The 12,821-nt window shown below is 29.3% G+C and overlaps 3 protein-coding genes across 7 annotated transcripts; 1 reads left to right on the forward strand and 2 right to left on the reverse strand.

Annotated features, from left to right (window-relative positions):
* Positions 1–352: 352 nt before the first annotated feature.
* LOC114928853 (uncharacterized) lies at positions 353–3,030 on the reverse strand. Of its 4 annotated transcripts, none has more exons than XM_029300247.2 (3): positions 2,845–3,030; positions 1,573–1,813; positions 353–1,496 (listed from the first exon to the last, which is right to left on the reverse strand). In XM_029300247.2, exons 2-3 carry the CDS (start codon positions 1,720–1,722, stop codon positions 624–626), a joined length of 1,023 nt encoding a protein of 340 aa, XP_029156080.2. In that variant the 5' UTR covers positions 1,723–1,813; positions 2,845–3,030; the 3' UTR covers positions 353–623. The 4 variants fall into 4 exon arrangements, with proteins under 4 accessions (XP_029156080.2, XP_029156068.2, XP_029156073.2 ...); XM_029300235.2 differs by having other exon boundaries at positions 1,573–1,897; XM_029300240.2 differs by having other exon boundaries at positions 2,643–3,030.
* On the forward strand, positions 1,584–5,082 carry LOC114928882 (SRR1-like protein). 2 transcript variants are annotated; one of them, XM_029300261.2, is made up of 4 exons: positions 1,584–1,863; positions 3,593–3,816; positions 3,907–4,130; positions 4,377–5,082. In XM_029300261.2, exons 3-4 carry the CDS (start codon positions 3,985–3,987, stop codon positions 5,053–5,055), a joined length of 825 nt encoding a protein of 274 aa, XP_029156094.2. In that variant the 5' UTR covers positions 1,584–1,863; positions 3,593–3,816; positions 3,907–3,984; the 3' UTR covers positions 5,056–5,082. The 2 variants fall into 2 exon arrangements, with proteins under 2 accessions (XP_029156094.2, XP_029156087.2); XM_029300254.2 differs by lacking the exons at positions 1,584–1,863; positions 3,593–3,816 and having other exon boundaries at positions 3,829–4,130.
* An 821-nt stretch (positions 5,083–5,903) lies between these two features.
* Positions 5,904–11,694, reverse strand: LOC114928934 (short/branched chain specific acyl-CoA dehydrogenase, mitochondrial). Its single transcript, XM_029300301.2, has 9 exons — positions 11,396–11,694; positions 9,698–9,812; positions 9,450–9,550; positions 7,557–7,763; positions 7,257–7,427; positions 7,036–7,161; positions 6,733–6,915; positions 6,518–6,653; positions 5,904–6,441 (listed from the first exon to the last, which is right to left on the reverse strand). The coding sequence occupies exons 1-9, from the start codon at positions 11,429–11,431 to the stop codon at positions 6,266–6,268; spliced, it is 1,251 nt and encodes a 416-aa protein (XP_029156134.2). The 5' UTR covers positions 11,432–11,694; the 3' UTR covers positions 5,904–6,265.
* Positions 11,695–12,821: the final 1,127 nt, after the last annotated feature.

The raw sequence follows: 12,821 nt of genomic DNA on the forward strand, positions 1-12,821 counted from the left end.
GCAACACTCGTCAGCGATCCTTCTTTCTTTTTTTCAAGATTATTTATTATTTAAAAATAATAGTTTTTAAATATAATATATACAAATCATCATCATCATCATCTTATTTATATATATATATATATACATATAAAGGTAACAATAATAATTAATAATATAACCTATATGATGTATAATTTATATATAATATATATTGAATGTGAATTAATTTGTAGGAATCGAGAAGATGGATGATTTCTTATTATTTAAAAAGAATAATTTAAAACAATAATATATATAAATCATTTTGTATTGTATATAAAAAAGGTAACAATGATTTTACATTTGACTTTTAACATAGAGTAGTGCATGATAACTTTTTTCGAGATTATTTATTATTTTAAAATAACAGTTTAAAAATATAATATACAAATTATCATCATCTTGTATTATATATAAAAAAGATAACAATATATAATAATTATAACCTACATGGAATGTGATTTAATATCGTGTAGGATTCGAAAAGATGGGTGTAATGGATGATCTTTTATATTATTTAAAAAGAATATATAGTTTTAAAACAAATATAATATATATATATATAAATCATCTTGTATATAAAAAAGGTAACAATGATTAATCTACGTGGACTTGATCGCAGAATTGGAGAAGATGGGTGACACGAGAGTGGGTGACGGAGGTGGCGAGCTGTCATCGTCGTTCAGGGCGAGGGTCGAGTATCTCGGTGCCTCGCTCGAGAAGACGGCCTGCTCGTAGCTGGGTGGCAGATCTTCGCGCACAGCGGCCGACAACGCGTGCAGCTTCCTCGCTTGTCTCTTCTCGTCCAGGATACGTAGGATGATCACGATTGGCCCCACCAGCAACATGATCGCCCCGATCGAGACCATGGCGACTGCGGTGACCGCACCGCCGTTGTGAGAAAACTTCCTGCTGCTGCCTCTCCGAGGGATATTATTATTATTGTTGTTGTTATTATTATTATTTGAGACTCGATCGTTATTTTCGCGGGTAAATAATTTCGTGGACGCGTCCTCATTCACGGAATTAAGATTTTTCTCCTCCTTCGATTCGGAACTGGATTCTAAACTCGTGGCGTTTTTTTCATCCTCATAAAGATTTTTCCAGATTCTGTCACTGAAGATATGTTCCCTGTCGCGAACTATCCTCGAGATTCTGTTCGGCGCGTTTTTACTTTCCGGATGACGATTCACTTCCGTTAAATTATTTTCTACACTACGCAAATTTTTATCCTTTTCATCCGAAACGATCTCCAACTCGTTTCTCAAAGCTTGACTAATTACATTTAATTTAGGATATTTTCTGTCATTATTATTTAAAGACGATTCTGGATCTATTTGAATTATAATCTTCCCATTCCGATGATCGGTCAGTGGTTGCTGGGCGGAAATTATGGCGAGATCCGAATATTCATTTCCGGTACGTTTTATAGAGAACGTGGTGGATTCGATAGACAAACCGATCGATGAATTTGTCTATGAACAAAAATATATTTTAGATAATTTTATTTATATGTATGCGATTAATATAATCACGAGTTTTAATAATTACCTTAATGTGGTTTGTTTTTTCCAGCATTCTTCTCTGCAAGGTACTAACACCTTTTTGAAGAAGGACGATACCGACGGCATTCCAGATGATCAGATGCAATATAATGATTATTCGTGAGGCCCATCTGTTTGTTCTCAAAGTGAGGGACATTACGGCAACATATCACATTGGCGATTATTCGGAAGTCAAGGCGTGATATACACCTTTTAAACACCTGCTGCTCCTTCCTCCATGGAAGTAACTAAGCGACATTTTCGTCATTATACATTCACCGATCAGATCTCATTGTAGGTGAGTGACATATATAAGTGAAACTATGAAAACACTGAAAGGATACAGCAAGATCTAACACAATTTCAATATTTATATATATATATATATACATATATTAAAATTAAATACATTAATTAGATACACATTATTCTACAGCAATATAAAGATTTAATAAAATGTCATTCTTGTATGTTAAATAATCGCTACAAATTGTAATCTATAAATTATTTTAAAAAATGCGTCTTATACATGTATAATAATAGTATACTTTTAAGATATGCAAATTATAAGAATAATGCGCTTATAGATATACATTTTGCGCAAAAATAGTTGTATATTTTATTCTTAGATAAAATGCTTTATATTCGATATTTAACATTAATTATTAATTTTAATTTCGAATGTGCAAAAGTGATATAGTAGAACTTTTATTATCCGAACTAATCACGGAGAACAAAATGTTTGATTGATTTTTTTCTCAAACGATTGTGTTTCAAAGCGATAAGAAAGTTTCTAGTTATCATATAATAGATATATTAAGAATTATATAATATATATATATATATATATATATTTTTTTTTCTGCGAATGCGCAAATATGCAGATTATATATTAACTTGTATTCCTTGTTCTATTTTCTCAGTTTTTATAAGCTATTAGTTTACATATATGTTAATATATAATTATTTTAATAGACACTTTTTATACTTGTACATTATCTAAGACCTACTTAATGATACATATATATATATATATAGATATATATATATATATATATGATATCTACAAACTCTTACTTGTGCAATTTGTGACATATGTTTATTATTGTTTCCTGATAATAGTCGGACGTTCATTTGATAAAACGATGTTCGGATAACGAAGATTCTACAGTATTTATTTTGTGCAATACGCGTAGCTAATTATTCCAGGTATATTTTGCGGTGGCACTAATAATTTATACGTATAAAAAATACATTAGGTAATGTATTTGAGTCATACACTATATACACGGTGGCGAATTCGATGAAATGTTTTGAGAAGAAAAGAAACATGAGAATTTTTTTTATACAACTTTTTACTATGTATCAATTCACGGTTTATGCGCGGCATAAAACAGCCGTCCTAAGCGACAGCGCGATTACGACTTATTTGCCCAGTTATACGCGACGGGTCGCAGAGAGCAATAGCGAATGACTCATTTCCACTACCTTGCACCGTCCCGTTATCCCGCAACGCTTCATACATACGAAACATGACGACCCTGAAAAACCGATGTGTCTCCACGCGTATACTAAGCGCGGACATATCGCGGTAATAAAACATTATATTACTCGGCACATTGTGCGCGTTTGAAAATTGCAAATCCGAAGTAATGTGCAGCTATTTCTTTAAAGATACAGAATGCACTTTATCTCGACTTCTCTATCGTGTTAAATTTGCGTAAACAAAATTATTCGCTGTTCTTCAAATGTATAATGAATATATATATATATATATATGTATGTATGTATGTATATATAACTGCGTTACATTTTTTTTTCATAGAATATATATGTGTATATATATAATATATATGTGTATATATATAATATATATGTGTATATATATATATATATATATATATATATATATATATATATATATATATATATATTGTGCATTAATTACAGCAGCGGGCAAATACAAAAATAAATAATATATATATTATATTATTCTAATTTTTAATATTAAAATTTAATTTTTTAAGGCATTTCTAATATATGGACGGAATGAGGAGGGACGCTTTTAAAATTCAAACCAGCGATCATAAACAGACAGTGGTACCATCTATCGTTCTAACGTATATACAGTTGGTACAAAAAAAAAAGTGCATCTCAAAGGATACGTGTGTAGATGCTATAGATTATCGTGGACTAGAAATCCTATAGGGTCCTATAGGTCGTGGGTGAAAATAGAAGAGAGGGAAAAAAGGTAAGGACACATCTCATAATTTAAAATGGATTTCGGTCCACTTGCATTTCATTCACTTCGCTCAACTGGATGTGCCTGATCATGCCAAAGGGAAGGAAGGCTGCCATATTGAACACGTGTCCGACCTGTAGTCTCCACAATCTTCTACATGGTGCTAATTTCGTGCCAATGTCGGAGGATGGCTTTAAACTTGTGACTTATCGACGTCGAAAACATCGCAAAAATACAGCACAGAAAAATTTGCGCAGAGACGCGACTCCAGAAAACGCTGAAAAGTACGAGCTGCACGAGGTGGTGGAGTTCTTGGCCATTCGGTAAGCCACGTTGCCCAGTTTCACGAAAGAGGTTAACCAGGGTTCTATCTAAGAATCTTTTCAGTTGCATCATTTCAGAGTTTATTTCTCCTCTTTCAATGTTGAGTAAGAGAGATAAATAAGGAATTACTGCAGCTAGTTCAGCTGAAAAAAAAAAAAAAAAAAAAACAAACCTTTAATCTCTCGAACTCCCTTAATCCGGAGAGTTAATCTCAAATCGTAACACGTTTCACGGTGATTTTTCAGCATTTTACACAACGCTTACGAGCTCAGAGCGACGCCGTTAATGAAACATGTTCGTGAACAGCTGAAGACGGCCTTAATCATTCTAAATTCTAACGATATTTCCGAAATAGTCTGCTACGGGTTAGGACGATTCACGAAGTCTAAGTCGTCGAGATATCAATTGGCGTTTTTACTGTGCCTGAAGGCGCGATACAGCGACGCTTGCGTGCACGTGTACGATCCAGCATTTTCCTCCAAGGAAAAGGAAATCTTACGCTATCTGAGTCTGAAAATTATAGAGAAGAATGAGGAGGGCAAGCGTATCCTCCACCAAGATAGAACTACTCTCGTGTTCATGCCGCATTGCCCGCGGGAATTGATGAATAATTATCTCTATGCGAACTGGGGAGAAGGATTAAGCAATTGTATTCTGCTCGGTAATAGCATCTCAAATTTAAAAGAGGATTGCTGGAACAAGGATACACTGAGATGCTCGAGTTACATATACCGCATTCAGCCTTATATTTTAGAAATTAAATTTGATTTCCTCACGTATGAGTACGAGTACGTTTTCAACGACCAAAGCATTCATATATTTCCTAAAGAGAATTTTCTACAAGTTCCGCCGAATTTCTGGAATTGTAGGGAGGAACCGCAATATTTAAAGAACGATGAGACTGAACTTATTCGACGGTGTTAATTGTTAATAAAAAAATACCTAATAACATTCAACGCATTAATTTTTTTGTGATCTTCATACAGCGATTTGTAACGTGACACATAGACCTTTTCGATCGTTGCAAGATTAATAGTTTTGTTCACCTTTAGAATACAGCGACAAAATGAATAATAATATCCAAATTGTTCGTTCTCTCGCGCGAGAATTACGCCGAATTTCGCAAAATAAGAGTACAAAAGAAAATGCAATGTTACAGTATATCTTTGAACAAGCTCATGCCCATAAAGAGACATCTCAAGTTTTATGTAAAGCAAGGGAAGAATTGAAGAATTTAGCGGAAACGTATCTTTGTTATTTGAAATCTCAACAGGCATGTAAAGATATTCATAAACAATACGCTGGTAAAGGTGAACGTAGTATAAGAGAAACTGCAGATCTCGTAGGGTTTAAATTGCCTCATGACCCAAAATAATGTAAATAGAAATAGAAATATTTAAAATATTACTCAAAAAAAATGACTAAATTAATAAATATTTATTTGAATACTCCCAAATGAATCATTTATTTGAAATAAATAAATATTTTATTTGTTGTGAAAAAGATTTTCTTACATTAAACAAATATTTTTTTATATTAAATCAATATTAGACTAGGCAGTATTGAAATAAATATACTTATTTGAATACAATAAATTTTTTTTCAGCATATGAAATATATAAATAAAAATATAAAATGTGTTAATAAGAAATATATAATATATAAAAATATATATATTATATTATATTTTTCTTTATAGTCTTTACTTACATGTAAATATGTTTTTATTGTATTTCTGTAAAGATAATCTAAATAACAATTTTAATTAAAGATTATCGTATTAACTCAGAATTTATTTTTTATGCAGCACATTTCTCAATACATTCTCTTATTTCCAAAAAAATACAACTCATTTCTCTGTACACTTTTCTTATTTAAAAAAATATATAAAATTGTATGTACAATTGCAATAAATAATTTTTTTAATTTTAATGTTTAACAATTATAGGTTGTGTACATTAGAGCACTGGGTGCTTTTTATGATGTATTATTTTCGATGCTAAGAGATTGACTTATAATATAAAAATAGAAAAATATACTCTTAAAATGGTACATGTATACTATCTTGAAAATGATATTCATGATGCAATTTATACATCACAATTTTAAAAAGATTTATACTGATTATTATCATTTAGGAATATTGCTTACGTATACATTTTGCAATCGTCGACAGTTGCATGTTACTTGTGCCTTCGTAAATGGTTCCAATTTTTGAATCTCTAAAGTACTTCTCTTGTGGAAAATCTGTAGTAAATCCAACTCCTCCCATAAAATCAATGCATTTTGCCGTAACACGTAGAGCAGTTTCTGTGTGACATTATATAGTATATTATTCTTTGGTTCACGCTTAAATTTATGAAAAAGAATTTGACAAATTGCGTACCAGATGCGACTAATTTAGCCATTGCCGCTTCCTTCATAACGTCTTTTTTAGCATCCACTAATCTAGACGCGTTATAAACGAGTAACCTGGCGCATTCCAGATCGGTTACAACTTGAGCTATTTGATGTTGCATCGACTAAACAGATTTTATATCGGAAACAGATTATCTCTCAGACGATTCAACATAAAATGATAAACAGATTCTTATATTATACCTGGAATGAGAAAACATCATGTCCAAATTGTTTTCGTTCCAACGTATAGGGGATAGTCGCGTCTAAGCATCCTTGTGCAATCCCTATCATTTGTGCTCCGATTCCGACTCGACCCTCGTTAAGGAATCCAGCCGCATATTTGTATCCATGACCAAACTCACCCAAAATGTTACTTTCAGGTACCTAAAAAATATTGAATTGATATTAATTGTAATAATTTATTTTATGTATATTATTTGTATTTATATTGCTAAAAGCAACACACATATGCAAAAAGCTTTATTTTTTATTTCTGGTACGTACTCTAACATTGTCAAAATTAATCATACAAGTTCCACTTGCTTTAATGCCTAATTTGTCTTCCGGTTTGTTAACTGTCAAACCAGGCGTGTCACGATCCACGAAGAAAGTTGTGATGCCGCGGTATCCCTGTTTAATTAAAAGAATATTACATTAATTGATTTTCTAAGCTTTTAAATATTTTTCTTATTTTTTTTCTATAGAGTACGTAAGGATCTACTCACTGCGGAAGGGTTCGCATTAGCAAAAACCAAAAACACTCCCGCAATGTCGGAATTCGAAATCCACATTTTTGTTCCATTTATGATGTAATCAGAACCATTTTTTTTTGCTTCAGTCTTGAGAGAAAAAGCGTCTGATCCCGAACCAGGTTCCGTTAAACAAAAACTGCCAGCCTATAAAAAGGAATCTTTTATAATTGTTTCATTCCACTAGACTGACTAAATCCATATACACATAAGAGAGAATAAAATTTTTCGGAACATAAACACGTATATGTACGTCGATTGTGCATAACAACTTACGTAATTTTGTGCTAATTTTGGTAAATAAGTTTTCTTTTGATCCTCGGATGCAACTTTAATTATTAATGAGTTCACAAGTGTATTATGTATATCGACAAGTGCAGCCACAGATCCATCGACTTTTGCAACTTCTTCAACGCTTAAAATGGTACTCATAAAATTACAGCCTGCTCCGCCTAAATCTGTCGGAATTTCGAGACCCATTAACTGCAAATGAAAAATATTAAAATATAAAACATTTTTCTTTTTATTAATATACTAATCTACTAATATATTTTTTATTATATTTAATATAATTAATAGACTTTGATATACTAGAATATTAAAAAGTGCATTACATATGCAAAATATATAATGATTGAAAAGTTTGATATTATATATAAGTATAGTAAAAAAAATTATGATATATAGTTTTATTATTAGATATTTTATGAAATTCTATGGAATTAATCTTTTCTTTTAATGAGAGAGAACAATGAATATTAAAAATTTTCAAGATTGGCTTTGTTCAATGTATTATTAATATGTTGTGAAACAAATGTAATTAACATGTGTATGTTGTAAAAAATATTTATATACTTATTATCACGAAATCTTTGTCTCTTATCACGAGCTGCGTAAAGAGAGAAAAAGACAAGATATATTTCCTCATTACAAACTGCGTAAAGAGAAGATATTTTTATCGCCTTATACATATATATGGATACTGTGTACAAAAAATATTTTTACATACGTATGCAGGCGATAAAAATTTTATCTTTATGCGGTTTGTAATAAAAAAATATACCTTCTTTCTTTATCTTTTCCAATTTGTTAATTTCGAGCATTAAACACCATTTTTACGCGATTAATGGATCAAACATATATATAAAAAAGACGTTCGATATTATCATATTTATGCAATAAATCTCGTAATCGCGACCAGATAAACACAATATTTTGATTCGAAGTTTGAATATTTTTTCTTATTACTTGCAGCTAAAAATAAAAATTAATAAATTCTGGTAAAAATATATTTAATATATATTTTTATATACATATAACGTGTACTAGTTTTTGTCGATCAAATTGTACCAGTATGTTTTATAAGTAAAAATAAAGAAAAAAGGTATTCAAATGTTTTATTAAAACATCATAAATTATATAAAATAAATGCACGAGAGAAAAAGATAGACTCTTTCGTTTCAAAATATCAGTACAGTTATCAATGCAAGATTGATGTGGTTGGGAAATTTAATTTTTTAATTAATTTGACTGTAAAATTTTTTGCTTATATAACACAGTGAATATTATTTCTGTTTATTGATAAGTTAAAAAATTATGTCTTGCTTAAATGCTTCTAATACATAAAGCGACAAGAAACCGGTTGTGTTTACAAGTGGCTTGAGCACTTTCAATGACATTTAACATATTCAAACTGTTTGTCCCTTTATCTTTTCATCACCTTCATCTTTTATATTCACCGCATTAAGTACTAATTCTGTTTTTTACTTAAATACAGATAAATAACACGACGTATTTTACTTTGCCTTTATGTATTTAAATCTAAAAAGATAAAAGTTCTTTTTTTTAAATTGATTAAATGTATAAGTAAACTGAGAAATGTATAAGTAATATTATTATGACATATAATCTCTCTCTATAAATATACTAACACATGGAAACATACAAAAATATTTAAAAATCATTTGTGTGTTCTTCATAAATGTGATTATAAATTAACTAAATATAATTTAAAGGATTCGATGAATATTATATTTCTCTGTTTGATTATAACTGACACAATTAATCGATAAAAGAATTTTCTTTACATATATATATATAGACACATTTGATTTAAAAGCTTAATTCGATCTAAAATAATTCAAATAATTGTTTCGAAAGAGGACTTACGCCGTTTTCAAACAGTATTTTCAAAACGTTATCATCTATTTTCCCCTCTTTGTCCATTTTTTTAACATGTGGAGCAATTTCCTCTTTAGCCAGTTTAGCGACTGAAAAATATGTGATATTTATTAATTTATTTTGATAATAATTATGAATATTATTTTGCAATGTAGACTTTCGCAATAGATTTTTTCCAACTAACTTGTTTATCACTTTATAGTACAATATGATAATAAAATATTAGTCATTCTCACCAGTTTCTTTCATCATGAGTTCATCATCTGTAAAATGCGTCAAAGGGGCTGGGCAATGATCGAGTCTTGACGTACACAAATGTATTCCTCGTGTTTGCGTCAATTTTTTTGGTATCTTTAAAAAAATAGATATATATTTATTTATTTATTTTTCTAGCATACATACGACACATATTTATTATTAAAAAATATATATTTCTATTTTTTTGTACTGAAAAATGTACCGATAAACATTGTGTGCGTGCAGAAAATTGGTGGTCCGTCAGTCATCGTAATCTGTCGTCGTAATCAGTTATTTAATCTTAGGAGTAGAACGTGGCATTGCACACTGCACAGTCATTCAATTATGTATTAAATATTTTTCAGTAAAATAGTAAACATAAAATTGATAGTATGCAAAAAACTAAAAAGATTACGACTAATAAAATTATAATCAGTTATTTGACTTAGAAGTAAAATGTGGCATTGCATAAAAGTTTATAGTTATATACTAAATATGCTCAACAAACTAAAAATCGAAAAACTCTCTCGACATGTGCATTGAAAATGCACTTGCAAAATCGATAAAAAAACCGATAAAAATATTATTTTATTATAAGTTTTTTGTGTAATTAAAATTTCAACAAATTATTTTATTAGAAATATATAACATATATTATTACATATTTTTTTATATTAAAAAATATCTGCTATAAATCTTTTTAAGAACAATATAAGTGTATGCATATTCTAATATAGTACATATAACACACAAGATAAAAAAGACAAATTAACAAAATTAGATACAATTAGATTAACTCCTATTGAAAAGCTTTTCTTGTGCATGAGTAAATTGTATTGTTATTGTGTTTTGTCGAAAATATGACGTAACTGACTTAATTGATATATTAGTCGCTCGATAAAAAATAAAACAACTAACAAAAGTATTAAATCATATAAAATCCAATAAAATAGATAAGGAAATTCTGTAATACAGATAAATCAAATATGCGCGATAATGTGTTATCTCTTCCTAATTTAGATAAAATATTCGATGTTTTTTTGTATATCATAAAATCATATAATATATTATTAAAAAAATATATTATTAAAAAAATATTAAATAACCGCAATGGTATACTTATACATGTGTATAATATATAAAGTATTTTGCAAAAAGAAAAGTTTAATCGAATTTGTGTTTCAAGCTAATAACTAGTTCAATCGAATTTATAAATTATTCAAAGGTACAACACATATGGAAACGAATATTTTGTTATTGTATTTCAAATTGTGAAATTGTTTTGGATTGAATAATTAAAAAATCTGTTTAACGCTGTTGTAACAAATGAGATATAATATATGATTAAAGAAATATTTTATAACAATGATACTTATATATAATATATAAAGTATTTTGCAAAAAGAAAAATTAAATCGAATTTGTGTTTCGAGCTAATATATATATAACTAATTCAATCGAATTTATAAATTATGTACAAGAGACACATATGGAAACAAATATTTTGTTGTTGTGTTTCAAATTGGAATTGTTTTGGATTCGACAATTGAAAACATTGAGATATGATTTACAAGAAACAATTTACAAAAAGTTATATATATATATATAATTATATGTATTATATATACAAATAAATATAAAAATTTAACAAATGTAACAAGAAGAAGAAGAAGAAAAAGGGATTATTGCTCACGTACTTCGCGGAAGATTGATCTAAGTATAGAGGCGTTCATGCTTGGATGTGTCCCCTTTGGATTGTTTGTGTGGAGATAATAAGCTCGACGATGCTGGCGGTCCGCAGGCTAAGCTAGTACTGACTAGGATCATTTGGTGCGGATCGGCTTTTTGTCGCGTTTCGTGCCGGTCGAGCGAAGCCGATCTAGATTGTACGTCCTTTCGCGTTCGTACAAAACAGGTTGTTGCGTAATGAAGAACTAAGAAGTTAATCACGCCAGGCCCCCAGCTCCGATACACTGTCAGTTTACTTGAGGTATGTATCTGCTCCGTCATTCTCTCTCTCTGCTTTATTATATATACGCCTACAAAGATTGATTTATATCGATATACGTGTTTGCGTCTTGTTAGTCTCTTATCGCCAAGTGCGATTTTTAAAAGGCCTATATCTGTATTACTCAACGGAAAGAGAAAGACTTTTCTAATTTGCATCAGTCGGGGGTAGAATTTTTCTTTCGCTTGATAAACTTCCTATTTTTGTGGAACATTACGAAACTGTTGTCGCAATGATTGCTTTATCTGTCAACAATAGCTTCACATAGTTTTTCCTTGTAAAGGTTTCTTATCTGACAGTTTAGATGATATATATATATATATATATTGCTATGTACAGATATATATCAAATGTAGATTAATCGTCAATTGAAAATTAATCGACAAATAATTTTAGAAGCATTTAAATGATTTTTATTAAGCAGTTTTTATATCTAATCTACTAAAAAATGTTGTCGAATTAATTTGTACATATCTTTTATGTGCGTATCTTCTTTAATTGATTTTCCTAAAAATAGAATTATCGTATGATACAGACAACAAATGACGTCCCATTATATACTAATTGTAACCGATATCTATCGATTAAGGGCAATTAAATTACCTCAAAAGTAAAGAAAGATAAAAATATACTTGCGTTTTCGTGCCTTATTTCTAAGAAATATATATAAAATTATTTAAGTATTTTATTATATAGTATTATATATATAATACAGATTTAAAAAAATTATTGTGATCCATATATTTATAACATATATATTACATTTAGTAGTTAAATATAGGCACATGTAAAAAAATAAATTTTTATAAGGATATGAAATCCTTTTTTTTACGAATTTTGTTTAAATAATATTTTTTTTAATTATTTTGATATGCAGTACTCACCTTAAAAATCTTTTAATTATACAGTCTGCATGTGTTATATATAATATATATTTTTATATTATGAATATCTTACATTATAAATATTTTTATAAAATCATAAAAATAATTGATTTTTATAGTAAAGTAGATTGTGTGTGTAATAATTGAGTCTATACGTATATATACATACATTATTTCACATAACCATATATCTCAGTTGAAACGTTCCTCAAATATCGATTCTTCTACAAT

The sequence above is a fragment of the Nylanderia fulva genome, unplaced genomic scaffold (genome assembly GCF_048542155.1).
Source record: "Nylanderia fulva isolate GAGA-0341 unplaced genomic scaffold, ASM4854215v1 Scaffold3, whole genome shotgun sequence".
NCBI classification, from domain to species: Eukaryota; Metazoa; Arthropoda; class Insecta; order Hymenoptera; family Formicidae; genus Nylanderia; species Nylanderia fulva.

Coding starts and splice junctions, on each gene's coding strand:
- LOC114928853 (XM_029300247.2), bottom strand. CDS start 1,722: ATGTCCCTCACTTTGAGAACAAACAGATGGGCCTCACGAATAATCATT. Junction 1,497..1,572: donor AAAAAACAAACCACATTAAG/GTAATTATTAAA, acceptor TTTTGTTCATAG/ACAAATTCATCGATCGGTTT.
- LOC114928882 (XM_029300254.2), top strand. CDS start 3,886: ATGTGCCTGATCATGCCAAAGGGAAGGAAGGCTGCCATATTGAACACG. Junction 4,131..4,376: donor GTGGAGTTCTTGGCCATTCG/GTAAGCCACGTT, acceptor GTGATTTTTCAG/CATTTTACACAACGCTTACG.
- LOC114928934 (XM_029300301.2), bottom strand. CDS start 11,431: ATGAACGCCTCTATACTTAGATCAATCTTCCGCGAA. Junction 9,551..9,697: donor ACTCATGATGAAAGAAACTG/GTGAGAATGACT, acceptor CATATTTTTCAG/TCGCTAAACTGGCTAAAGAG. Junction 7,162..7,256: donor CTAATGCGAACCCTTCCGCA/GTGAGTAGATCC, acceptor TTAATTAAACAG/GGATACCGCGGCATCACAAC.